Here is a 27,068-nt window from a genome sequence, read left to right as displayed (position 1 = left end):
CAAGCATATTATAATGTTGACTATAACAAGCTTTTATAATTTTAAAACTATAATGTGAAAGATTACAGTGATAATTTGCTAAAATGGTAAAAGTGAAGGTGTTCTTGATAACAGGAGACTTCAGGCTAAAGAGTTAGTAAGCAAGGAATACCTGGAAAACTCATGAGTGAGGAGGAGAGTTTCAAGAGGTATGAACATTGTGAAATGTTACTAAGAGAGCAAATAACTGTGAGAAAAATCAGAAAGTCTTGTTAGATTTAATAACAGTAGGATTATGGGTGATGTTAGCAAGAGCAGTTTCGATGGAGTGATAGAGATTAAAGCTAGATTGGAATGGATTGAGAAGTGAGGAGTCTGTGGAAAGGTTGACTTGAAGAGGGAGGAGAAGTAAGTTGGTAGCTGAAGAGAGAATTGAGGGAAAGAATTTGAAATGTTTGCTTATTTGTTTAATGGGAGAGTCTTAAGCGCTGTTAAAAGCTGTGGGAGGAATTATTGAGAATGGATGTTGATTATGTAAGAGAGAGAAGGGCTAATCAATGATTCATGATTCCTGAAATGGCAGGAGATAATAGAATCTAAGGCAGAGGATTGGCCTTAGATAATGGAGAGAAATCTCCTCTTGGAACTGGAATGAACTGTGTATCAGGAATAGATTGTATGGTTTCTGTTTTGTCTTCTAAGTAGGAGATACGTTTCCACTGAGTGAAGGGGGAGTCATGGGTGGGCTGGCGTTCAGAATAAAGGAGAGGGTAAGGCCCACTTAGAGTTAGTGTTCATGAATTTTCAGTGCAATGTATTTGCCTTATTTCATTATTTTCTCCAGTAGAATTTGGTAATACAGGTATAAGCTTGGAGAAAAGGAATTCATTCAGGGGTTGTCTTTTTGCCAAAGAGTTGAATTTAGGCTTTTATCAAGAACACTGTTGAAGTCCTTGGTCCGGTGGATGCCACGCTTCCATTGCAGGTGGCATGGGTTCAATCCCTGTTTGGAAAACTAAGATCTTGCAGCCATGACACTACTAATAAATTGCTGATGCTGTAGAAATGATGGACCATCTCTTGATGAGAGAAGTGAAGAAAGAAAAAGTCTGTTAGACTGGGTAAAAGCATATAAAAAGGAGAGAGTTAAAAAAAAAAAAGGAGAGAGTTGAATTTTGCAATACCATTGTATTGAGCTATAGTTTCCATACCATAAAATTCATCCTTTAAAGTATACACTTGAGTGGTTTTCAGTCTTTTTAGCTGTGCAGTCATCACCATTATCTAATTCCAGAACATTTTCACTACCCAAAAGGAAATCCTGTACCCATTAGCAACCATTCCTTAATTCCCCCTTCCCCTGGCAACCACTAATCTACTGTCTATCGATTTACCTGGACATTTCATGTAAATAGAATCATAATGTGTGACCTTTTGTATCTGATTTATCTTTAACATAATGGTTTCAAGGTTCATCATGTTGTGGTATGTGTCAGTACTTCCTTTTCATGACACAATAATCCATTTTATGGATATATCACATTTTATGTATCTGTCCATCAGTTGATGGACATTTGGATTATTTCCACTTTTTGGCCATTAACAATGCTACTGTGAACATTGTGCACAAGTTTTGGTATGAACACACATTTTAATTTCTCTTGGATACATACCTAGGCATGGAATTACTAGGTCACTCTATGTTTAACAATTTGAGGAACTGCCAAAGTGTTTTCCAGAGTGACTGCACTAGTTTACATTCCTATCAGCAATATATGAGGGTTCTGATTACTTCACATCATCACCAACACTTGTTATTGTCCATCTTTTTGATTAAAGCCATCCTACTGTGTGTGTTGAGTATCTTTTAAAAACTTTTTTATTTATACAATCAGTACATGAATTCTTTTCCTTATAAAATATTAGTGTTATATAAATCAAGCTAAAATCCCTAACCTCCACCCTGGCCAGTTCCTATACCTTACCTAGAAGGAACAGTTGTTTTCAGTTTGATGTATATATTTGTTTGATATATATATATTTTTCAAAATTAACAACAAATTCTCAGGGTAGATAGTCCTTTATAGCCTTCTTACATTAACCCACCAGTTTTCATGAAAACTCTGTAATAAATGATATTAATTTTTTCTCTTTCCAACCTCCAACTGTTGAATGTAACATCCTTTAACATCAGTAAAAATCGTATCAAAGAAGCAAATCAACTAAATGCTTATAGATAAAGCCATAATATTATGGCTGTATATTATGGCTTTTAAAATGGCCTTTACGTATTGAAACTTAATCAGTAAAACTAGTATTTTCTTCATGTTTTTAGTGCCTGGCTGTCTGGCTATGAGAACCCTGTGGTGTCGCGAATTAATATGAGAATCCAAGATCTAACAGGACTAGATGTCTCCACAGCAGAGGAATTACAGGTAGGTAATCATGTTATTCTTATACTTCTTCAGAAGATGCTTCACATAGAGAACTCTCCTCAATGTTATGTGGCAGCCTGGATGAGAGGGGAGTTTGGGGGAGAATGGATACATGTATGTGCATGGCTGAGTCCCTTTGCTATCCATCTCAAATTGTCACAACACTATTAATTGGCTATACTCCAATACAAAATAAAAAGTTAAAAAAAATTTTTTTTAAAAGATGCTTCAGATGACATTTTTCTGTCACTGTACAGACAGTATACAATTTGCAATATACTTTGTGACTGTAAAAGTGAATATATAGGCTGAAACCATGAACACTGATCTTAATAATCAGTGGGAAAACTTGAAATTGTTCTGGGACCTTTAAAATTTTTTCTCAAAACATTAAAAACTCTTACTGTTGAGTATAAATTTCTAGGGAAATGAAAAATATGTAATACTAATATTTATTAGTACACTGTTTTTCATAAATAATTTTTTCTTTCTGTTTTCTATTCATATACCATAAAATTTACCCTGGTTTTAGTATTCACATGATTGTACAATCATCACCACTATTTTCATCACACCAAAAGAAACCCATTTAAGTAATCACTCTCCATTCCTCTGCTCTAGTGCCCCTGGAAACTGCTCTCTACTTTCTATGAATTTGCCTAGTCTAGACATTTCATATAAATGGAGTAATACAATATGTGGCTTGGTATATTTGGGTTATTTCACTTAGCAGTGTTTTTAAGCTATTATATGTGTTGTAGCATGAAGTGGCAACCCACTCCAGTGTTCTTGCCTGGAGAATCCCAGGGACAGGGGAGCCTGGTGGGCTTCTGTCTATGGGATCACACAGAGTCGGACACGACTGAAGTGACTTGGCAGCAGCAGCAGCAGCATGAATCAGCACTTCATTCTTTTTCATATCTGAATAATACTCTCTTGTTGGATATACCACATTTTATTTATCAGTTGAAGAACATTTGTTTCCACTCTTTGGATATTATGACTAATGCTATGAACATTTGTCTACAAATTTTTGAACAGACAACATTTAAATTCCTCTTGGGTATATATCTACTTAAGGAAGTGTGCTGGGTCATTTGTTATCTTTAATATTTGAAGAGCTGACAAACTGTTTTCCCAAATGACCATGTGATTTTACGAACCCACTGGCAATGTACAAGGGTTCCATTTTTGTCACATCTTTCCAACACCTGTTCTTGCCCGTTTTTTTTAATTAAGGTTTTTCTAATATGTTTGAAATGCTATTTCATTATGGTTTTTAGTTGCATTTCCCTGGAAAACCACTAGACCATTCAGGTATGACCTAAATCAAATCCTTTATGATTATACAGTGGAAGTGAGAAATAGATTTAAGGGACTAGATCTGATAGACAGAGTGCCTGATTATGGTTGGAGGTATGTGACATTGTATAGGAGACAGGGATCAAGACCATCCCGAAGAAAAAGAAATTCAAAAAAGCAAAATGGCTGTCTGAGGAGGCCTTACAAATAGCTGTAAAAGAAGAGAAGCGAAAAGCAAAGGAGAAAAGGAAAGACATACCCATTTGAATGCAGAGTTCCAAAGACTAGCAAGGAGAGATAAGAAAGCCTTCCTCAATGATTAATGCAAAGAAATAGAGGAAAACAATAGAATGGGAAAGACTAGAGATCTCTTCAAGAAAATTAGAGATACCGTGGGAACATTTCTTGCAAAGATGGGCTCAATAAAGAACAGAAATGGTATGGACCTAACAGAAGCAGAAGATATTAAGAAGAGGTGTCAAGAACATACAGAAGGACTGTACAAAAAAGATCTTCATGAACCAGATGATCACGATGGTGTGATCACTCACCTAGAGCCAGACATCCCGCAATGCGAAGTCAAGGAAGCATCACTACGAACAAAGCTAGTGGAGGTGATGAAATTCCAGTTGAGCTATTTCAAATCCTAAAAGATGATGCTATGAAAGTGCTGCATGCAATATGTCAGCACATTTGGAAAACTCAGCAGTGGCCACAGGACTGGAAAAGGTCAGTTTTCATTCCAGTCCCAAAGAAAAGTAATGCCAAAGAATGCTTAAACTACTGCATGATTGCACTCATCTTACACGCTAGTAAAGTCATGCTCAAAATTCTCCAAGCCAGGCTTCAGCAATATGTGAACTTCCAGATGTTCAAGCTGGTTTTAGAAAAGGCAGAGCAACCAGAGATCAAATTGCCAGCATCCACTGGATCACTGAAAAAGCAAGAGAGTTCCAGAAAAACATCTATTTCTGCTTCATTGACTATGCCAAAGCCTTTGACTGTGTGGATCACAATAAACTGTGGAACATTCTGAAAGAGATGGGAATACCAGACCACCTGACCTGCCTCCTGAGAATCCTGTATGCAGGTCAGGAAGCAACAGTTAGAATGGGACATGGAACAACAGACTGGTTCCAAATAGGAAAAGGAGTATGTCAAGACTGTATATTGTCACTGTGCTTATTTAACTTAAATGTAGAGTACATCATGAGAAATGCTGGGCTGGAAGAAGCACAAGCCGGAATCAAGATTGCTGGGAGAAATATCAATAACCTCAGATATGGAGATGACACCACCCTTATGGCAGAAAGTGAAAAAGAATTGAAGAGTGAAAAGGTTGGCTTGAAGCTCAACATTCAGAAAACTAAGATCATGGCATCTGGTCCCATCACTTCCTGGCAATTAGATGAGGAAATAGTGGCTGACTTTATTTTTCTTGGCTCCAAAATCACTGCAGATGGTGATTGTAGCCATGAAATTAAAAGACACTTACTCCTTGGAAAGAAAGTCATGACCAGCCTAGACAGCATACTAAAAAGCAGAGACGTTACTTTGTCTACAAAGGTCCATGTAGTCAAGGCTATGGTTTTTCCAATAGTCACGTATGGATGTGAGAGTTGGACTATAAAGAAAGCTGATCACCGAAGAATTGATGCTTTTGAACTGTGGTGTTGAAGACTCTTGAGAATCTCTTGGACTGCAAGGATATCCAACCAGTTCATCCTAAAGGAGATCAGTCCTGCATGTTCATTGGAAGGACTGATGCTGAAGCTGAAACTCCAATACTTTGGCCACCTGATGCGAAGAGCTTAGTCATTTGAAAAGACCCTGATGCTGGGAAAGATTGAGGGCAGGAGAAGGGGACGACAGAGGATGAGATGGCTGGATGGCATCACTGATTCAATGGACATGAGTTTGAGTAAACGCTGGGAGTTGGTGCTGGACAGGGAGGCCTGGTGTGCTGCGATTAATGGGTCGCAAAGAGTCAAATACGACTGAGTGACTGAATGGAACTGATTACTAATGATGTTGAGTATCTTTTCATGAGCTTATTAGCTATTTTTATATCTATGAAAAAATTTCTATTCAAATCCTTTGCCTGTTTTTTTAATGGGGTTGTCTTTTATTGAGTTATAAGTGTCGGAGAAGGCAACGGCAAGCCACTCCAGTACTATTGCCTAGAAAATCCCATGGATGGAGGAGCCTGGTAGGCTGTAGTCCATGGGGTCGCTAAGGGTCGGACACGACTGAGCGACTTCACTTTCACTTTTTACTTTCACACATTGGAGAAGGAAATGGCAACCCACTCCAGTGTTCTTGCCTGGAGAATCCCAGGGACGGGGAAGCCTGGTGGGCTTCCGTCTATGGGGTCACACAGAGTCGGACATGACTGAAGTGACTTAGCAGCAGCAGCAAGTGTTGTTCATATGTTCCGAATACTGGACCCATATTAAGTATATGGTTTGCAAATATTTTCTTCCATTCTCTGGGGTGTCTTTCACTTTCTTGATGGTGTCCTTTGGCAAATATTTTTAATTTCTATGAAATCTGATATGTCTTTTTTTGGTTGCTTTTGCTTAAGGTGTCTTAAGAAACCATTGCCTAATCCAAGGACTTAAAGATTTACACCAGTGGTTTTTCCTATAATTTTCATGGTTTTATTTCTTACATTCAGGTCTTTGATCCATCTTGAGTCATTTTTATATATGATATAAGATAGAGGCCAAACTTAATTCTTTTCATGTGGTTATATAGGCAATTGTCCCAGCATCATTTGTTGAAAGCTAGTCTTCACTATTGAATTGTCTCAGTAATTTAAAATATTAGAAATATTGAGGATTACAGTGTTTTAAATCTTTGTAAGCACTTATCAACAGTAGTTTTCTTTCTTCTCATTGTGAAACTTATGATACGGAGCGAGCATCTTTTCTCTTTCTTTGTAAATCTGTCTGCTTCTAAGTTTGGTTCAGCTTTTAGTGTTTTATCCTTTCTGCTTTTAATGTTTTTAGATATCTCTGAGAGAGCTTTTATTGATGATTTTTTTCCAGAGTCACTTCCTCCAAGATATCTTCATTCTTTTCATCATGATCACTTTCTTTATGTTAATAAGTTTACCGTCAACAAAATTCCTCTGACTGCATATCTAGAGTTTTTCAGACAGCAAAAATTGGAAACATTTTCCTTGTCAGCCTTTTATTCTTCATCTCTATTTTAGTTTGATTTGTGAGGGGATCAGCATGAGTTTTATTTTTAATATTGAAGTATATAGTTGATTTAGGGCTTCCCTGGTGGCTCAGAGGTTAAAGCGTCTGCCTCCAGTGTGGGAGACCCGGGTTCGATCCCTGGGTCGGGAAGATCCCCTGGAGAAGGAAACGGTAACCCACTCCAGTATTCTTGCCTGGAGAATCCCATGGACGGAGAAGCCTGGTAGGCTACAGTCCATGGGGTCGCATAGAGTCAGACATGACTGAGCGACAGAACGGAATGGAAAGGATAGTTGATTTACAATGTTGTGTTAGTTTCAGGCATACTGCAAAGTGATTTAGTTATACATATCTGTATATATGTATTCTTTTTCAGATTCTTTTCCCCTATAGGTTATTACAGAGTATTGAGTAGAGTTCCTTTTGCTATATAGTAGGTCTTATTAGTTATCTATTTTATATATGTGTGTGTACGCACTGCTCAGTCGTAAATCCCCTAGATGGATTCTTTACCACTGCACTACCTGAGGAAAGCCTCATATTAACTAGAATGTGTATGTTAATCCCAAGTTCCTAATTTATCCCTCCTTGACACCTTTCTGCTTTGTTAACCATAAGTCTGTTTTTTTGCTTTTTTTAAATTTTGTAGTTTGTACTGGAGTATAGCTGATTAACAGTGTTTTGATAGTCTTAGGTGAACAGTGAAGGGACTCAGCCATACATATACATGTATCCATTCTCCCCTAGATGGCACAGTGATAAAGAATCTGCCTGCCTGTGCAGGAGATGTGGGTTCAGTTCCTGGGTTGGGAAGATCCCCTGGAGGATGAAATGACAACCCATTCTAGTATTCTTTCCTGGAAAATTCCATGGACAAAAGAGCTTGGTGGACTACAGTCCATGGGGTCACAAAGAGTCAGACACAACTAAGTGTGTGCACACACACACTCTCCCCAAATCCCCCTCCCATCTTGGTCCTTGTTGGTTATCCATTTTGGATATAGCAGTGTGTTTATGTCCATCCCAAACTCCTTGTCTATCCCTTTCCCTTAGTCTTTCCCCCACCCCCCAACATAAGCTTGTTCTCTGAGTCTGGTTTTTCTTTTGTAAGTAAGTTCATTTGTATCATCTTTTTGATGCCACATATAAGTGATCAAATGATATTTGTCTTTCCCTGACTTACTTCACTTAGTTTAACAATCTCTATGTTATTGCAAATGGAGTTATTTCATTCCTTTTTATGGCTAATAAATACTCTGTTATAGCAAGGAGAGATAAGAAAGCCTTCCTCAGTGATCAATGCAAAGAAATAGAGGAAAACAACAGAATAGGAAAAACAAGAGATCTCTTCAAGAAAATTAGAGATTCCAAGGGAACATTTCATGCAAAGATGGGCTCGATAAAGGACAGAAATGGTATGGACCTAATAGAAGCAGAAGATATTAAGAAGAGGTGGCAAGAATACACAGAAGAACTGGACAAAGAAGATCTTCATGACCAAGATAGTCACAATAACGTGATCACTGACCTAGAGCCAGACATCTTGGAATGTGAAGTCAAGTGGGCCTTAGAAAGCATCACTACAAACAAAGCTAGTGGAGGTGATGGAATTCCAGTGGAGCTATTTCAAATCTTGAAAGATGATGCTGTGAAAGTGCTGCACTCAATATGCCAGCAAATTTGGAAAACTCAGCAGTGGCCACAGGACTGGAAAAGGTCAGTCTTCATTCCAATCCCAAAGAAAGGCAATGCCAAAGAATGCTCAAACTACCACACAATTGCACTCATCTCACACGCTAGTAAAGTCATGCTCAAAATTCTCCAAGCCAGGCTTCAGCAATATGTGAACCGTGAACTCCCAGATGTTCAAGCAGGTTTTAGAAAAGGCAGAGGCACCAGAGATCAAATTGCCAACATCCGCTGGATCACGGAGAAAGCAAGAGAGTTCCAGAAAAACATCTATTTCTGCTTCATTGACTATGCCAAAGCCTTTGACTGTGTGGATCACAATAAACTGTGGAACATTCTGAAAGAGATGGGAATACCAGACCACCTGACCTGCCTCTTGAGAAACCTGTATGCAGGTCAGGAAGCAATAGTCAGAACTGTACATGGAACAGACTGGTTCCAAATAGGAAAAGGAGTACGTCAAGGCTGTATATTGTCACCTTGCTTATTTAACTTATATGCAGAGTACATCATGAGGAACACTGGGCTGGAAGAAGCACAAGCCAGAATCAAGATTGCTGGGAAAAATATCAATAACCTCAGATATGCCGATGACACCACCCTTATGGCAGAAAGTGAAGAGGAACTCAAGAGCCTCTTGATGAAAGTGAAAGAGGAGAGTGAAAAGGTTGGCTTAAAGCTCAACATTCAGAAAACAAAGATAATGGCATCTGTTCCCATCACTTCATGGGAAATAAATGGAAAAACAGTGGAAACAGTGTCAGACTTTATTTTTTTGGGCTCCAAAATCACTGCAGATGCTGATTGCAGCCATGAAATTAAAAGACGCTTACTCCTTGGAAGGAAAGTTATGACCAACCTAGATAGCATATTAAAAAGCAGAGATATTACTTTGCCAACAAAGGTCTGTCTGGTCAAGGCTATGGTTTTTCCCATGGTCATGTATGGATGTGAAAGTTGGACTGTGAAGAAAGCTGATCGCCAAAGAACTGATGCTTTTGAACTGTGGTGCTGGAGAAGACTCTTGAGAGTCCCTTGGACTGCAAGGAGATCCAACCAGTCCATTCTAAAGGAGATCAATCCTGGATGTTCATTGGAGGGACTGATGCTAAAGCTGAAACTGCAGTACTTTGGCCACCTCATGCGATGGGTTGACTCACTGTAAAAGACTCTGATGCTGGGAAAGGTTGGGGGCAGGAGGAGAAGGGGACGATGGAGAATGAGGTGGCTGGATGGCATCACCGACTCTGTGGACATGAGTTTGAGTGAACTCCGGGAGTTGGTGATGGACAGGGAGGCCTGGTGTGCTGTGATTCATGGGGTCGCGGAGAGTCGGACACGACTGAGCGACTGAACTGAACTGAACTGAATAGTCTGTTGATAAGTATATACCTCGTCCTTGTCTACTCCTCTGTCAGTGGACATTTAGGTTGTTTCCTAAATGTCTTAGCTGTTGCAGATAGTGCTGCAGTGAACATTGGGGTGCATGTATCTTTTAGAATTATGGTTTTCTGTGGATATATGCCCAGGAGTGGGATTGCTGAATTATATGAAAGCTCTGATTTTCGTTTTTTAAGGAACCTCCATACTGTTCTCTGTAGTGGCTCTGTCAATTTACATTCCCACCAACAGTGTAGGAAGGTTCTCATTTCTGCACACACTCTCCGGCATTTTTTGTTTCTAGACTTTTTGATGATGGTCATTCTGACCCTTGTGAGGTAATACCTCATAGTTTTGATTTGCATTTCTCTAATAATTAGTGATGTTGAGCATTTTTTTCATGTGCTTTTTGGTCATCTGTATACCTTCTTTGGAGAAACATCTATTTAGATCTTTTGCCCATTTTTTGTTAGGGTTTCTTTTTTGATACTGAGCTGTGTGAGCTGTTTGTATATTTTGGAGATTAATTCCTTATCAGTCGCATTGTGAGAGAGGTGAGCTCAGGTCCTACTCATCTTTTCCCATCTTGTCCCAGAACCGAGTCCATTTCAGTTTGATTTCAATTTCAGTTACAGTACTATTGCTTTCCATTTCTCTGCTGCAGTTACCTTTGCTGGCCAATTTCTTCTAATTGTCTATTATTGCAAAATATCACATAGATTTTTACTGGGGATTAAGGAGGCATATGCTTTGCTGTCTGTACAAGAACTGAATAACAGGTATGCAGTGAATCATTGATACTTTAAAGAAGTGGTTGGATAGTATACTCATTTTCACAATATTTATTCATACTACCCAAAGTAATTTATACATTCAATGCAATCCCAATCAATCTACCAACGATATTTTTCACAGAGCTAGAACAAATAATCTCATAATTTGTATGGAAATACAAAAAACCTTGAATAGCCAAAGCAATCTTGAGGAAGAAGAATGGAACTGGGGGAATCAACCTGCTGGACTTCAGGCTCTACTGCAAAGCCACAATCATCAAGACAGTATGGTACTGGCATAAAGACAGAAATATAGATCAATGGAACAAAATAGAAAGCCCAGAGATAAATCCATGCACTTATGGACACCTTATCTTTGACAAAGGAGGCAAGAATATAAAATGGAGAAAAGACAGTCTCTTTAACAAGTGGTGCTGGGAAAACTGGTCAGCCACTTGTAAAAGAATGAAACTAGAACACTCCCTAACACCATACACAAAAATAAACTCAAAATGGATTAAAGATCTAAATGAAAGACCAGAAACTATAAAACTCCTAGAGGAGAACATAGGCAAAACACTCTCTGACATAAATCACAGCAGGATCCTCCATGACCCACCTCCCAGAATATTGGAAATAAAAGCAAAAATAAATAAATGGGACCTAATTAAAATTAAAAGCTTCTGCACAGCAAAGGAAACTATAAGCAAGGTGAAAAGACAGCCTTCAGAATGGGAGAAAATAATAGCAAATGAAACAACTGACAAATAATTAATCTCCAAAATATACAAGCAGCTCCTGCAGCTCAATTCCAGAAAAATAAGTGACCCAATCAAAAAATGAGCCAAAGAACTAAACAGACATTTCTCCAAAGAAGACATACAGATGGCTAACAAACAAATGAAAAAATGCTCAACATCCCTCATAATCAGAGAAATGCAAATCAAAACCACAATGAGATACCATTTCACACCAGTCAGAATGGCTGCTATCCAAAAGTCTGCTTGCAATAAATGCTGGAGAGGGTGTGGAGAAAAGGGAACTCTCTTACACTGTTGGTGGGAATGTAAACTAGTACAGCCACTATGGAGAACAGTGTGGAGATTCCTTAACTGGAAATAGAACTGCCATATGATCCAGCAATCGCACTCCTGGGCATACATACCAAGGAAACCAGAATTGAAAGAGACACATGTACTCCAATGTTCATTGCAGCACTGTTAATAATAGCCAGGACATGGAAGCAACCTAGATGTCCATCTGCAGACGAATGGATAAGAAAGCTTTGGTACATATACACAATGGAGTATTACTCAGCCATTAAAAAGAATGCATTTGAATCAGTTCTAATGAGGTGGATGAAACTGGAGCCTATTATACAGAGTGAAGTAAGCCAGAAAGAAAAACACCAATGCAATATACTGACGCATATATATGGAATTTAGAAAGATGGTAGTGATAACCCTGTATACGAGACAGCAAAAGAGACACAGGTGTATAGAACAGTATTTGGGACTCTGTGGGAGAGGGTGAGGGTGGGATGATTTGGGAGAATGGCATTGAAACATGTATATTATCATACGTGAAACGAATCACCAGTCGAGGTTCGACACATGATACAGGATGCTCGGGGCTGGTGCCACGGGTATGACCCAGAGGGAGGATAAGGGGAGGAGGGAGGTGGGAGGGCGGTTCAAGAGGGGGAACACATGTACACCCAGGGCGGATTCATGTCAATGTATGGTAAAACCAACCAATATAATGTTGTAATTAGCCTCCAGTAAAATTAAAAAAAAATAATTAAAAAATAAAAGAAGTGGTTGGTCATTGGTCATGTTGTGTAGCTGTTATTTATGTAGTAATTTGTGGATTGAAGAGCTAGTAGCAATATTTGCTAGTATATATAGTAATTACTGTGGTATTGTATATAATTACTCACAGTTAATGTAACATGGTAACTGAAATGTCCACTGTGCTGTTGGGGGTCTAGTGTTAACATGGTTAGCTAAACCATGATATCTGAGATTTGTGCATTTTAGAACTGTGCAAAACAGGACTGCCTATATTTAAGTTTGCCTAAGTAAGTTATCATTTACTCCATGGTCATCTACAACTTCTTGGTACTCATTGATTATTAAAAAAATAAAAGCTATGACGTGTCTTTTTCTTTCCTAATTTGTATTTATTCTTACCTGCCTAACGTTCACAGGCTGTTTCAGGCTACTTGATATATTTCTGACTGAATAGTCTGATCCAAACCAGGGCATCTACAACATAAGAAGTAAATTATCCACAGTAATAATAATTTACATAAGACTTGGACTTTGCTGAGGGCAACAGTTTTAATTATGTACTCATTTTATCAACAATGCTCTTTAGCTTACATTTTCTTCTCATTTTGTTAGCATTTTGTCATATTGGGGTAAAAAGAGGTAGTTAATGTTATCTTTATTTTACAAACAAGAAAACTGACTGTATCCAAAGTTACATATGCTGTATTGTAACTAAGAAATCTGGACCGTGAACTCAGATCAAATATTTTTCTTACTTACTTTTGCTGCTTCTCACTGGGACATTGTCACATCCAAATGAAGTTGTCAGGGCCTTCCAACAGGAATAATTAAATTGGTGTTAACTTCTTCCCTTTTTTACTTAAGTAGGGAAAAAATCCATATCCAAAGGGGGTTTCATTAAAGTAGACTGGGAATTTGCCAGTATTTTTGGGATTTGGGAAACATGAATCTTGATTTAAATTCTCAAGGAAAGTGTTTACTGAAAATAATAAAAATTGTGAAATTCTAATTTTAGAAAACTAATTCTAAAAATCAAAGTTAGTTATGTATTAGGAAAATCGTGTGCTCCAAACATTTGCTGAAGAAAAGCGTATTAAGTAAGATTCTAAAATAGCATGTAACAGCTCTTAGTTTTTCATCCTTGATTTCCTAGAAATTCTCACTGATTTAAAAAAAAAATGCTTTGCTTCTTATTTATTTAGAAGTACCTAACTGAGATATATTGGAGAAGGAAATGGCAACCCACTCCAGTGTCCTTGCCTGGAGAATCCCAGGGACGGGGGAGCCTGGTGGGCTTCCGTCTATGGGGTCACACAGAGTCGGACACGACTGAAGTGACTTAGCAGCAGCAGCAGCAACTGAGATATATAAGAGATCAAAATGGGACTCAGATTTTTTTTGAATAGTAATCTTGATAGTTCTTTGATTCATGCCTTGTTTCTCATGCAGGTAGCAAATTATGGAGTTGGAGGACAGTATGAACCCCATTTTGATTTTGCACGGGTAAGTTAAAAAAAATGGAGAATGTAGAAGTTCCACTGAAGCTTAGGCATGACATGTTAATTCTGTTCTTTTAAAATTATAAATTCATAGCTCATTTTGGAATAGATTTGTAGCTCATTTGTGGAAGCATGGTGGGATAGACATTCTGTACATTTTAGCAGTAAGAAACAACTAGAGACATGATAAAAGAATTTAGGATACTTTTAAATGCATTGCTGAGCTTTGGGGAAAGTAAAGGAAGTTCTCAAAGGCAAACTGAACAAAGAAAATCTAGTGACTAAAATTAGAGAGTTAAAAGGAAGCAAAAAGGCTGAGGCTGAAGGCATATACCTCCAGGAATGTAGAGCTTTGGAGATGAACAGCTCTGTGAGAGGACCTGCATAAATGTAGGCTACTGACCTGAGATCCCTGCATAAAACCTAAATCTCTAAAGGCTTACACCTTCAGAGAAAGAAAGGATGACCTAGAAAATCATCTGCTTTGAGTTAGGACACTTCAGGAGTTTCCTTTTGCATCCTGGCTTGAGTAAGATGTATTATGGGGAGCTTCTTTGGGCAGTTTGAAAGCATGGGCCTGCCAACAGCTATAGATGCCCCCAGGGTGTTGATACCTCAGTGATCAGATACAGAATATGAAATAACTATCAATACTTTAAAAATAAAAGATAAGACAAAAATGAATAAATTCTCAAAATTATTTAACTGAAATAAACAGAATCTTCAGGTGAAAAATTTTTTGGAATTTTAAATTTAGTGGATAAAGTTAAATAGATTAGAGACAGCTGAAGTGAATTAGTGAATTGGCCAGTAAATCTGCAGGAATTATAGGAATACATTTTGAAAGAAAATATAGATGCAGAAACTGGAGGAAAAATAATATTAAAGCAGTTTGTTAAAAAGCCATCCTTGCCCAAGTACTCTTGCTTAAGTATTTAACCTTTTAAATAAAAGTAATTTTAACATATTGAGCTATGAATTATGTCATTACCAAATCTTAATTTAAGCTTTATTATAATTACATGAATTCTAAAAAATGTGCCAAGTATTTCTAATAAACTTCTTGATCTATTACCATTTTTAAATAAGAGTATATTCTTTGGAAAGAAAACATAGTCTGTTAAAATATTGCGTTATATTCCTTGACTGACTTAATCCTAAAATCCTAGATACTTTCTGTGTATAGGCTAGCAAAGAATATATTTTTAGTCTATTTTCCTTCTATTTTCAATTACTGAAAAATGTCTTAGGATCTTGGATGATGTGAAAGACTACAGTTTAAGTTCTGACATTAATGTAACTAAACTTTTTTTCTTAGATTTGTATTTTGAAATAATTAGAGACTCCTAGGAAGTTTCCCCCAAAAAATGTACAGGAAGATCCCATGCACCCTTCACTCAGCCTTCTTCAGTGTTAGCATCTTGCATAACTGTAGTACATTATTAAAACCAGAAAATTGGCATTGGCACAAGCAACAGAGCTTATTCATGTTTCACCAGTTATACTGGCTCTCGTGTGTATATGTGTATAGTTTTATTACACGTGTAGCTTTGTGTAACTACCATCTCAGGTCAGGATACATAACTGCACCATCAATGTAAGACTCCCTTGTATACTACTCTGTAGCTCCACATACCCTTCTACTATCCCTAACTGCTGGTAATCATTAATCTGTTCTTTACGATAATTATTTCATAAATGTTATGTAAATGTTATATACAGCATGCATCCTTTTAAGATGATTTCTTTTCACTCAGCATAATTCCCTTGAGATTCATCCGTGTTTTTGCAGAACATATTGATAGGGTGTTTCTTTATATTGCTGAGTAGTCTCTCGTGGTATGGAAATACCACAGTTTGTTTAGTCATTCAGCCTTTGAAGGATATTAAGGGATATATTGAGGCTAGGACGAAGGAATGTGTATAAGTTTCTGTATGAAAAATAAAATACTTTTTGTTTTTTGAGAAAATGCCAAGAGACTATTCTGTATTTTAATTAGCTTTAACTAGCCAGATGTAAATTCTCCAGCTAGATTAAAGTGCTGACAGTCCAAAAGACAGGAATAGTAGCAGTGTGAATATTTGAATGGATCATGAGTTCAAAGTAAATCTCAAAGTTATTTTTTTTTACCTACAGATAATTGATTTAATGAATGTAGCAGAAAGTCTCTCATGTCTTGCTTGTTTGGAAGCTAAAATATAGGTGTTAATTTTTAAAACAATCTGGATAGTAGATATTGGTTTTCATAGTATAGACTAACACATCTGTTTTTCCCCCCAAATGGTCTTATCAAAAGTATTCAGTGTACTAGTTGAATCAATAGTTAACAAATATTTGAGAGCCTTTTGTATATAGCGCACTGGATATTACAAAGGAGCCTTTAGGGGCTATTTTTAGCATACTGTCCAGTATGTTACTGATGTTTAGTTGCCCGTGGAGAACTTGCATTACTGAATTTTACATCACTGAATTGTCTTTTATTCACAGAAAGATGAGCCAGATGCTTTCAAAGAGCTGGGGACAGGAAATAGAATTGCTACATGGCTGTTTTATGTAAGTTATAGCTAAAATTTTCATTTTAAGTTGAGATTTGATCACATGACTTATTTTGATGTGTTTAAATGTTTGCTTTGGTTAGCTCTTAACATCTTAGTTGAATGTTTCTTACAACTGAGTAAAGAGAGTTAAGATTTTTTTTTCATTTTATCACTTTTTCAGATTGTACTTACTACAGCCTGAGGAAGAAAGTTAAAATGATCATATCAGAAAAGTGTACAAATCATAGGTATTAACTTGATAAATTTTCACAAAGTGAACATATCTAGTGTATTCAGCACTCAGACTAAGAAATAGTATATTACAGCACCCTAGAAGCCCTTTCCTCAAGCGTAACCATTCTCACATTGTTTATTAGTTTCAAAACAGTATGATCTTTTTAAAACTTATTTATCTATTGATATATACAGAAAAAAACAAGCTTTGATCATATAATATTTGCCCCAGTTCTTTATTGCTGCATAACAAATCATGCCAAAACTGAATGGTTTAAATTAATAATTTGATTTTTACCTTTCATGGTGGTGAGATTGGGCTTTATTCATGGTTCTTGCTCTGAATCTCTCATGATGGTTGGCACTTGGGGTCACCTTGAAGGCTGAGATTGAAGCTGACCAAAATACTGACTTTTGGTCTGGGCTTCCTCACAGCATGGTGACTGGATTCTAAGAACAAGTATCCTCCCACAAAAGGCAGTACATGACATTTTTATTAGCCATGCTCTGAAGTCAAATAGTGTCACTTCTGCTGTATTTTATTAATCGAAGACATTGTAGATGTCTGCCATGCTTCAAGAGGGAAGGAACATAGACATAGACTCTACCACTCAAGAAAGATGTCCCTGTCATGTAAAAAGAACACATTGGAACAGGACATATTGGGATATATTAGATTTAGCAAGTACAATCTCCTACAGTGTTGTAACCTTCATTAACTTTTAAAGATGTATTTTATATTGATTTAGTTTTGCTTATTTCATTGTTGTTTCTATCCCCTATCCTCCTTTGATTTATATGAAATTGAGTGTTTTTGTTGCCTGTTTTATTTCACTCCTGATCTGAGTCTCCCTACTCCATCTGGTTTCTTTCTTCCTTGCTCCCTGCTACCTTCTGTTTGTCTTTTGCCCAGTTTTTTTCAATCATTCTTCTTTCCTTCCTTTTTTTTTTTTTTTTTTTACCAGACCTCTCTCCCGGTATCCAACCTACCTTGTCACTCTCCTGATTTCTCTCCTCATCCCTCTCTCTCTTTCCCTCTCACAACTCCATCTGGTTTGCAGAAGGATCTAGGACACTATAAAAAAAGGATTTAAGATGTATAAGATAAATTAAAAATGAGGAAGGGAAAACCAGGGGAGAAGCTGATAATATTATGCAAAAATTCATGTTGTGAAGTCTTTGTATATTTTCTAGAGGTGAGATCTGTAGACTTGTACTAATTTATATACCATCTTTTAAGTGTGATGCTTGTCAAACTTTTGATCTGTACATCTTTTACTTTATCAGATTAGCAGTTATTGTGGTTTTAGTTTGCATTTCTCTTATTAGAGAGGTTGAGCATCTTTTCAGATATTTAAGAGCCATTAAGCATTTGCTTTTGGCTGTATCTGTTTCATAAAATCAGGCATACATGATGCTATATTATTTGGTCCAGTATTCATAAATGTTAGATTATTTGTAACTATTAGACTATATATTAATTGTGTCCCTCTTTAGTTGAATATAGCATTTTTATTAATCAGTTTTCGTTTTTTCCCACTATTTGAATGGGCCCATAGCACAAAGTTTAAATTTCTCCAAAGTTAATTTTTCATTGCTTAAGAGTGATCAGGTCTTTGATACTGATTATACATGTATCACAGTAAAATATACTTCTTTATATCACTCAGTGCCTTTAACTTTAAATTGTTTGATATTAAGGTCACACTCTGTTTTCTTTGGTACAGCATTTGCCTGTATGTCACTGATTATAGCAGACAGATGGATTTTGCTTGGTGATACACTGCATTATGCTTCCTTACTTTTCTGAAAAAAATCTTCCCTGTATGATCTGTGTTTCCTTTGCCTCATTTTGTGCATGTACTTCTTCAATGTATTTGGAAGATTTGTGTTTTTATTCTGGTTTACCTTTAAGACTATAACTTTATAAATCTCTTAATTTTCTAATATTTAGTTACTATGTGTTTATACCCTACATGAGAAATGACAAAACTGGTTGTGGTTTGTTGCTTTTCTCTTAGTGTTTATTTCTATTTTGTTTGAATTCATGTATTTAAATATTTATTGAATGCCTGCTATTTTGAGGTACAATTTTAGACACTGAAGCTCAGCAATAAAACAGGTGAAAATTCCTACCCCCATGGAGGTGGTATTCTAGTGCTATATAATCTATATTTATACCCTTATGTTACTCAGTTTGTCAGTCTTAAATCCTCTCTTTTTACCTCTGGCTATAAAAGAAATAAGCTATCCCCCAAATACTTTTCCAATCTCCCTTGCTGACTTTATCTTTCCTTTTTTTTATATATATGTATGTAAACCCAAATGGCATCTTGTTTTTTAAAAACTGACCATCATGCACCAACCCATCTATGTAATTAGAAGTCCAAGTATTCTCATTCTAGTATTCAGTATCATATCTATCTCACAGTAGCGTATTTAATTTTTTTTTTTTAATATCTGGCAGTTTATTAACCAATGGAGCATACTGAAGAACAAACTTACATCTTTCAGGAAGAAAAAACACTAAATTTGAAAAAACATCACGCACTGAATTTGGATACAACACCTCTACTCAATAAAGAGAAACATTTGTACAGTCTAGATCTTTATTTTTACACCCATCAGGACATGAATTCATAGGGAATGGGCTCCAACAGTTTGGGTTCCTTTCCATTGGTCCTCATGAAGTGTGCTTCTCTGGGTGGAGCAGGCTGGCACTTCAGCTGAACTCAAGTCCCTTTCTCTTTGGTTTCCGTCTTTTTCTGATCATTTTCCTTCACATGTTTCAGGAATCAATCTCGGCACATTAATTCTTTTGGCAAGAATCTTGTCCTTGTTTGTTTACAGTGATGCCAACAGCATGCTGGGTAACACTGTAGACTCTCCTAGTTTTGCCATGGTGACATTTGTGGGGCATTCCTTTTTGAACAGTACCCATTCCCTTGATATCTATAATATCACCCTTGCAGATTGGCATGTATGTGGCCAAAGGAACAACTCCATGTTTTCTAAAAGGCCTAGAGGACACTTAGTGGGTGCCCCTCCTCTTGCCCTTTGTGTTGGTCATTTTGGTGAATTAGCCTGAGGGGCCAGGGGAGAGATGGGAAGCTGCGGGAGACACGCATGGGCCTTAGCTGGAAGATGGAGGTTCCGGCCGAAAGGGGCATGTTTAATTTTATTCCACCAGCACTTTTGTTAATACTCTGTCATCTCTTATTAGATGAGTGATGTGTTAGCAGGAGGAGCCACTGTTTTTCCTGAAGTAGGAGCTAGTGTTTGGCCCAAAAAGGTAAGCTTGATTTGTCATTTTAACTGGGGGTGTTTCTCTCTATTTTTTCCCCCTCAGGAAGAGAGATGCCTATAGTTATTTATCTATAAAAATAACATTTTAAAAGGTAGTATACTAAAGGAATACATTATCTATAGGAAAATCTTTACTTTTTTTTTTTTTTGGTACAACTTACCGTGGATACCCAGAGGTATGAACAACCAAGGATTAGTATTTAGAAGTTTTCATTTTTAAAATGGGTTCCATATGATGCTTGCTATTTATAAGATGTGTTAGCTTTGGCAAACACACTTCTTTGTTAAGCAACTCTAATGTTAATGTTTTCATGTCATTGCCAAAATTTTGTAAGTTATGTCATACTTTCAGAATTCTATTAGAGGAAGATACAGTGCTGCCATGGGGAATTATTTCCATAAAACAGAGGAAAATTTAATTACTGTAAAAGTGATAACCTGATACTTTATTTGGGGATAATTTTGTATTGTTCTCCTTAGGGAACTGCTGTTTTCTGGTATAATCTGTTTGCCAGTGGAGAAGGAGATTATAGTACACGGCATGCAGCCTGTCCAGTGCTGGTTGGAAACAAATGGGGTAAATATTTCCTGTACTCTCTGAAAAGAATTTATGATTTTGGTCTCTTATTTTGGAATTATTTTTTATGACATTTTAAACACTATTTCCACTTGTTACTCTGGGAAACACTAATTGACTCAAAGTTAGGCAATATCTTCCTCTCATGGGATTCACAGTTGTCTCAGACACATTAGTGGGTAGAGTATAGTGTAGTATATAATCTTACAAAGATGTAAACAGAAGACAGTAACTACTTATATTTAGGGAGGCTTCTTTGAAGTTTTAATTTTTCTGTTTGGTCTTGAAGATAAGCAGTTGTTTTCCAAGCATGTTAGGGATCAGGGCCAGGACTCATATGAGGCTGGAGAGGTACTCTTAAGGGTCCTGCAAGTATAGAACTGGCCAAGTTAAAAAAGGGAATAGAAATGGGTAAGATTATTTTAATAAAGATTCATTTAACCCCATAACTATTTTAGTATGTGTCATTTGGCCACACTTCAAAGATTTAAAAGAAGTGATGTTTGTATTTGTGAACCACTGGACTAGAATAAAGAGAGGCTCGCAGGAGAGATAAGTTTAGAAGACTGTTTCCTGTTGTCTGAGTGGGTGATGATAAAAGGCTGGACTAAGGCAGCTGCAGAAGATTTGGAGAGCAGTGAACAGATTGAAGAGATCAAAGAAGGAAAAATGACAGGGTTTAATGAATGAAAGATTGGCTACACAGGTTAAGAAAGGTAACAGACTAGTTAACAATTAGTAAGGAATTAGTAAGAGTTAGATGTTTTATACATGTTGATTCCATGTTCTGTAATGTAGGAGAAGGAAATTAATTCCTTTTGGGGTGTATTGAACAGTATCTTGGAACACAGGAAGCTTAATGAGCACTTAATAGAGATTAATCATAGAGTTGCTCCTTTAGCGTGGAGACTTCATGTTCATCTTTTAAATGTCTTTGTATTGGAAGTTGTATTTTGTGAGCAGGTAAAACAGTGTTTTGTTCTGTCTATACCTACATCGCTTCCCTAGTAGCTCAGATGGTAAAGAATCTGCCTGCAATGCAGGAGACCCAGAGTTTGATCCCTGGGTCAGGAAGATCCCCTGGAGAAGGAAATGGCAATCCACTCCAGTATTCTTGCCTGGAGAATTCCATGGACAGAGGAGCCTGGTGGGCTACAGTTTATGGTGTCACTAAGAGTCAGACATGACTGGGCGACTAACACATACCTACATCACTACATCACTGAACATTAGAAACTTTAGGAAATGTACATTTACAGATTCTCAAATGTACATACATATAAAATCTGTGTCTCCATGGTTTAGTGAAGTTCTTGAAAGACAGCTTCAGTAGCATGCATCTTTGTCTGGTTTTGGTCTTGAATTTTTTAACCCATGTTAAAACTTCATTATAGAGCTTTATCTCAGAAGTTAATTCAATGCTAGTTAGATAGCAGGATACGTTAATATATTTTGTTTTTTCACAGTATCCAATAAATGGCTCCATGAACGTGGACAGGAATTTCGAAGACCATGCACCTTGTCGGAATTGGAATGACAAATGAACTCTGTCTCTCTCCTGTTGTACTCTAATGTGTCTGATACACACAGTTCCCAGTCTTACCTTTCAAGAGTTTACAATTGACTAACACTCCGTGATTGATGCAGTCATGAACCTCATCCCATGTTTCATCTGTGGACAGTCACTAACTCTGTGGGTTTTTTTTTTTTTTCTTTTAAAAGTAACACTAAATCACCACATTGTACATATAAAAAACCTTAAAGTTCAGTTAGTATCACAGAGGACAATAAGGCAGGGTTAAAAATGAGGAACTTTTACCTTTATATTTTAAAAACATTTTTTGGTTGGGAAAAAAAATACAAGTCAAGCATCTGATTATAATATTTCAGTATATCTCTGTTGGTGAGTGGTGGACTAAAATGGTCCATCTGATTAAGGAACAGATGCCTTACAGTGTGTACCTAGGTACTATGTTTACCTAGTCTTAACTTTCTTCTGGATCTGCCTGACGACTAGGAATAAATTAGCCGTCTAAACTCTGTTCAGTTTAACGTTTGCCCCTATGTTTTCTAAGTAGATTTTTTCTTCTCCCAAGTCCTTTTTAAAGTGTTCTTTATTTTTACCAATCTGCTCCTTTCATAGCTCCTCTGTGGTGAATTAAATTTGAGTTGAAATACTTTGATTTAAAAAAAAATTAACAGAAGGTCCTACATTAAAAAGTTTTGGCCTTCTTAACAGAAATGATCATGACTTACTCTGTTTCTTCTTTTTCTTAAATGACTCATGATTTTGTCCAAAAATTTTTGTTGTTTTCTTTAGTGCTAATTCCTTGCCTCTTATTCCAGCTATAGACAGCGGGGGATGATGATGTTGGCATTCAGATTAAATAAATATTGTGCCTTAGGAGACTGGAAATTTTAAAATGTACAAGTTCTTTCAATGATGAGGGAATTGATAAAAAAAGTTTTTCCTAAACAGTCAAAATGTTTGTTTCTTCAATTCTGAAATGTGTTGTGACAATAACCTATTTATGATCTTAAACCTTTTTTTAAAAATGTTTCTGTTTTCTGTGTGGTATTTTTCATATTTGAATGTGAATGTATGCTATTGCAATAACAGGTTATTTCTTTATATTTAGGACCTAGATTTATTCTCGATGTTCATTCATTCTAAAGTCTCATTGCTATGGTAGAAAATGTAGGCTCTCTAAACCTTCAGATATTTAATCAAATACATTACTTTCAAAGGGAGCTCTGATCTTTAATACTATGGTTATGGAATTTTTACAATAATGTTATATAAGACTTCATTTTATTCAGATATATGGTGTGGTAGTAGAAAGCTCTGAACCCAAGGAAGTATGTTATTTGACCCTTTAAGCTAACCTTTACATTTCTTACAGTAAATCCTAGTTCATAAAAGGGCTCTTTATCCTTCACACAGTATTCAAATAGGAATTCTCTGGGAAAGAGGGTATTCAAAAACAATTGGTAAAAAGTTAACTGAAGTTTCTTTCTTCCACCTATCCTTTGTTCCACTACAAGTAAGAAGTTGAGAATTAAATTCATTAATCTACTCAGATTTTCTGACCACGGATGATTTTTAAAATAGAAGCAATGTAAACTCAAAATTGTAGAAATAAAATGGGGTTTCAAAGAATGGATATAACCTTTATTGCCACATGTGTTTTAGCTAGTAGAATAAAAAATACCTATTTTGGAAGGAAGTGATATATTCCATAATCTTACCAGTTTCATTACTTTTAACCCCAAAACCCCACACAGGATTTGGTAAACTCTTTTCAGTGTTAGTTAGGTCTTACAGAAACCTCCCAAGTTTTATAATTACCAACTATTTTTCTTTATAAATGCAAAGAAGAAAAAAACATTCCAGTGTAAAACTTTGCAGTTTTTTTTTATGGTGAACTTTAAAATAAATGAGAGCTAGAGCTATCATGGAAAATGTAGTTTCCTCACCAACCCTAAGTGTCCATCCTTTAAGATTGGAGGTTTCATTGTTCATTAACTTTAACCATAGAATTATCACCAGTATCATCAAGTTGACAGGAGTGAACTGGAGTGTTCACCAGAACACTCAATCGGGTAAGTAAATGTCATAACTAGTAGGATTGTTTTAAAAGACAATGAAGTGACTTTAGGATTCCTCAGAAAGCTAGATGGTAAATGCAGTAGTGAAAGAAGAAACCAACCATGTACTTTGGTGAATTTATAATAAAATGGTTACTACAGCATAAAAAGGGTTCAGTTGTAAACACACAGACACATATATATAAATAATACCTTATGTGTGTGTGTGTTTATGTCATCGTAGCTGAGGAGAATCTGAATATCCTTATGTAGTCATATGATTGGTTATATGTAAATTCTATGCCAGGTATCCACTTAAGTCCATAAAAGGTAAAAAATGAACAAATTTGAAGGGCCCCATGAGCTAAACAACTGAATGACTAAACGCTTGCCATTAAGAGTCTTAGTTTAATACCAAAATAGCACAACCACCACCACAGTCATTAAATACATCAGTCACTTGAGAAGGAATAAACAGTTATGAAATGGCGATTTTCAGAGAAAGCAGAGAAAAATGGTATCTTAGTCTGGATGGCAGGCAACACAGGAACCAGTCCATTCTTTGGTGCACTTATTTCACTCTGGTTCAGCTCATCACTCAGTCGTGTCTGACTCTGTGACCCCGTGGACTGCAGCACTCCAGGCTTCCCTGTCCATCACCAACTCCTGGAGTTTACTCAAGCCCATGTCCATTGAGTCGGTGATGCCATCCAACCATCTCATCCTCTGTCATCCCTTTCTCCTCCCGCCTTCAATCTTTCCCAGCATCAGGGTCTTTTCCAATGAGTCAGCTCTTTGCATCAGGTGGCCAAAGTGTTGGAGTTTCAGCTTCAGCATCAGTCCTTCCAATGAACACTCAGGATTGATCTCCTTTAGGATGGACTGGTTGGATCTCCTTGTGGTCCAAGGGCCTCTCAAGAGTCTTCCTCAACACCACAGTTCAAAAGCATCAATTCTTCGGTGCTCAGCTTTCTTTGTAGTCCAACTCTCATATCCATACAAGACTACTGGAAAAACCATAGCCTTGACTAGACGGACCTATGTTGGCAAATTGATGTCTCTGCTTTTTAATATGCTGTCTAGGTTGGTCATAAATTTCCTTCCAAGGAGCAAGCATCTTTTAATTTCATGGCTGCAATCGGCATCCGCAGTGATTTTGGAGCCCCAAAAAATAAAGTCTGACACTGTTTCCACTGTTTCTCCATCTATTTCCCATGAAGTGATGGGACCAGATGGCATGATCTTTGTTTTCTGAATGTTGAGCTTCAAGCCAACCTTTTCACTCTCCTCTTTCACTTTCATCAAGAGGCTCTTGAGTTCCTCTTCACTTTCTGCCGTATGGGTGGTGTCATCTGCATATCTGAGGTTATTGATATTTCTCCCGGCAATCTTGATTCCAGCTTGTGCTTCCTCCAGCCCAGCGTTTCTCATGATGTACTCTGCATATAAGTCAAATAAGCAGGGTGACAATATACAGCCTTGACGTACTCCTTTTCCTATTTGGAACCAGTCTGTTGTTCCATGTCCCATTCTAACTGTTGCTTCCTCACCTGCATACAGATTTCTCAAGAGGCAGGTCAGGTGGTCTGTTTCAGAATTTTCCAGTTTGTTGTAATCCACGCAAAGACTTTGCATAGTCAATAAAGCAGAAATAGATGTTTTTCTATTATTGCCAATGGATGTTGGCAATTGATCTCTGGTTCCTCTGCCTTTTCTAAAACCAGCTTGAACATCTGGAAGTTCATGGTTCACGTATTGCTGAAGCCTGGCTTATAGAATTTTGAGTATGACTTTACTAGCGTGTGAGATGAGTGCAATTGTGCAGTAGTTTGAGCATTCTTTAGCATTACCTTTCTTTGGGACTGGAATGAAGACTGACCTTTTCCAGTCCTGTGGCCACTGCTGAGTTTTCCAAATTTGCTGGTATATTGAGTGCAGCACTTTCACAGCATCATCTTTTAGGATTTGAAATAACTCAGCTGGAATTCCATCACCTCCACTGCTGCTGCTGCTGCTAAGTCACTTCAGTCGTGTCCGACTCTCTGCGACCCCATAGATGGCAGCCCACCAGGCTCCCCCGTCCCTGGGATTCTCCAGGCAAGAACACTGGAGTGGGTTGCCATTTCCTTCTCCAATGTGTGAAAGTAAAAAGTGAAAGTGAAGTCACTCAGTCGTGTCCTACTAGTAGTGACCCCATGGACTGCAGCCCACCAGGCTCCACTGTCCATGTGATTTTCTAGGCAAGAGTACTGGAGTGGCTTGCCATTGCCTTCTCCGCATCACCTCCACTAGCTTTGTTGATAGTGATGCTTCCTTGACTTTGCATTCCAGGATGTCTGGCTCTAGCTGAGTGATCACACCATCATGATCATATGGGTAGTGAAGATCTTTTTTGTACAGTTCTTCTGTGTATTCTTGCCACCTCTTCTTAATATCTTCTGCTTCTGTTAGGTCCATACCATTTCTATCCTTTATTGAGCCCATCTTTGCATGAAATGTTCCCTTGGTATCTCTAATTTTCTTGAGATCTCTAGTCTTTCCCATTCTATTGTTTTCCTCTATTTCTTTGCACTCATCATTGCCTCAACGCCTTCTTATCTCTCCTTGCAATTATTTGGAACTCTGCATTCAAATGGGTATATCTTTCCTTTTCTCCTTTGCTTTTCGCTTCTCTTCTTTTACAGCTATTTGTAAGGCCTCCTCAGACAGCCATTTTGCTTTTTTGCATTTCTTTTCCATGGGGATGGTCTTGGTCCCTGTCTCCTGTAC

The 27,068-nt window shown here is 37.3% G+C and overlaps 1 protein-coding gene across 2 annotated transcripts in view; it reads left to right on the top strand.

The window, feature by feature from the left end:
* The window catches only part of P4HA1 (prolyl 4-hydroxylase subunit alpha 1), a 101,252-nt gene extending 77,983 nt beyond the window's left edge, over positions 1 to 23,269 (top strand). For both annotated transcript variants that reach the window (XM_088841966.1, XM_088841965.1), the window contains exons 10-15: positions 2,315 to 2,418; positions 14,011 to 14,060; positions 16,545 to 16,610; positions 20,052 to 20,120; positions 20,615 to 20,711; positions 22,178 to 23,269. In XM_088841966.1, coding sequence (XP_088698092.1) covers positions 2,315 to 2,418; positions 14,011 to 14,060; positions 16,545 to 16,610; positions 20,052 to 20,120; positions 20,615 to 20,711; positions 22,178 to 22,248 — 457 coding nt within the window. In that variant the 3' untranslated portion in view covers positions 22,249 to 23,269. The remainder of the gene's footprint in view (positions 1 to 2,314; positions 2,419 to 14,010; positions 14,061 to 16,544; positions 16,611 to 20,051; positions 20,121 to 20,614; positions 20,712 to 22,177) is intronic.
* The last annotated feature ends 3,799 nt before the right edge of the window (positions 23,270 to 27,068 follow it).

This window comes from Moschus berezovskii, chromosome 12 (assembly GCF_049115385.1).
Source record: "Moschus berezovskii isolate FMDL1 chromosome 12, NW_MosBer_1.0, whole genome shotgun sequence".
Classification (NCBI taxonomy): Eukaryota; Metazoa; Chordata; class Mammalia; order Artiodactyla; family Moschidae; genus Moschus; species Moschus berezovskii.
This window is presented reverse-complemented; position numbering and strand designations above follow the sequence as displayed.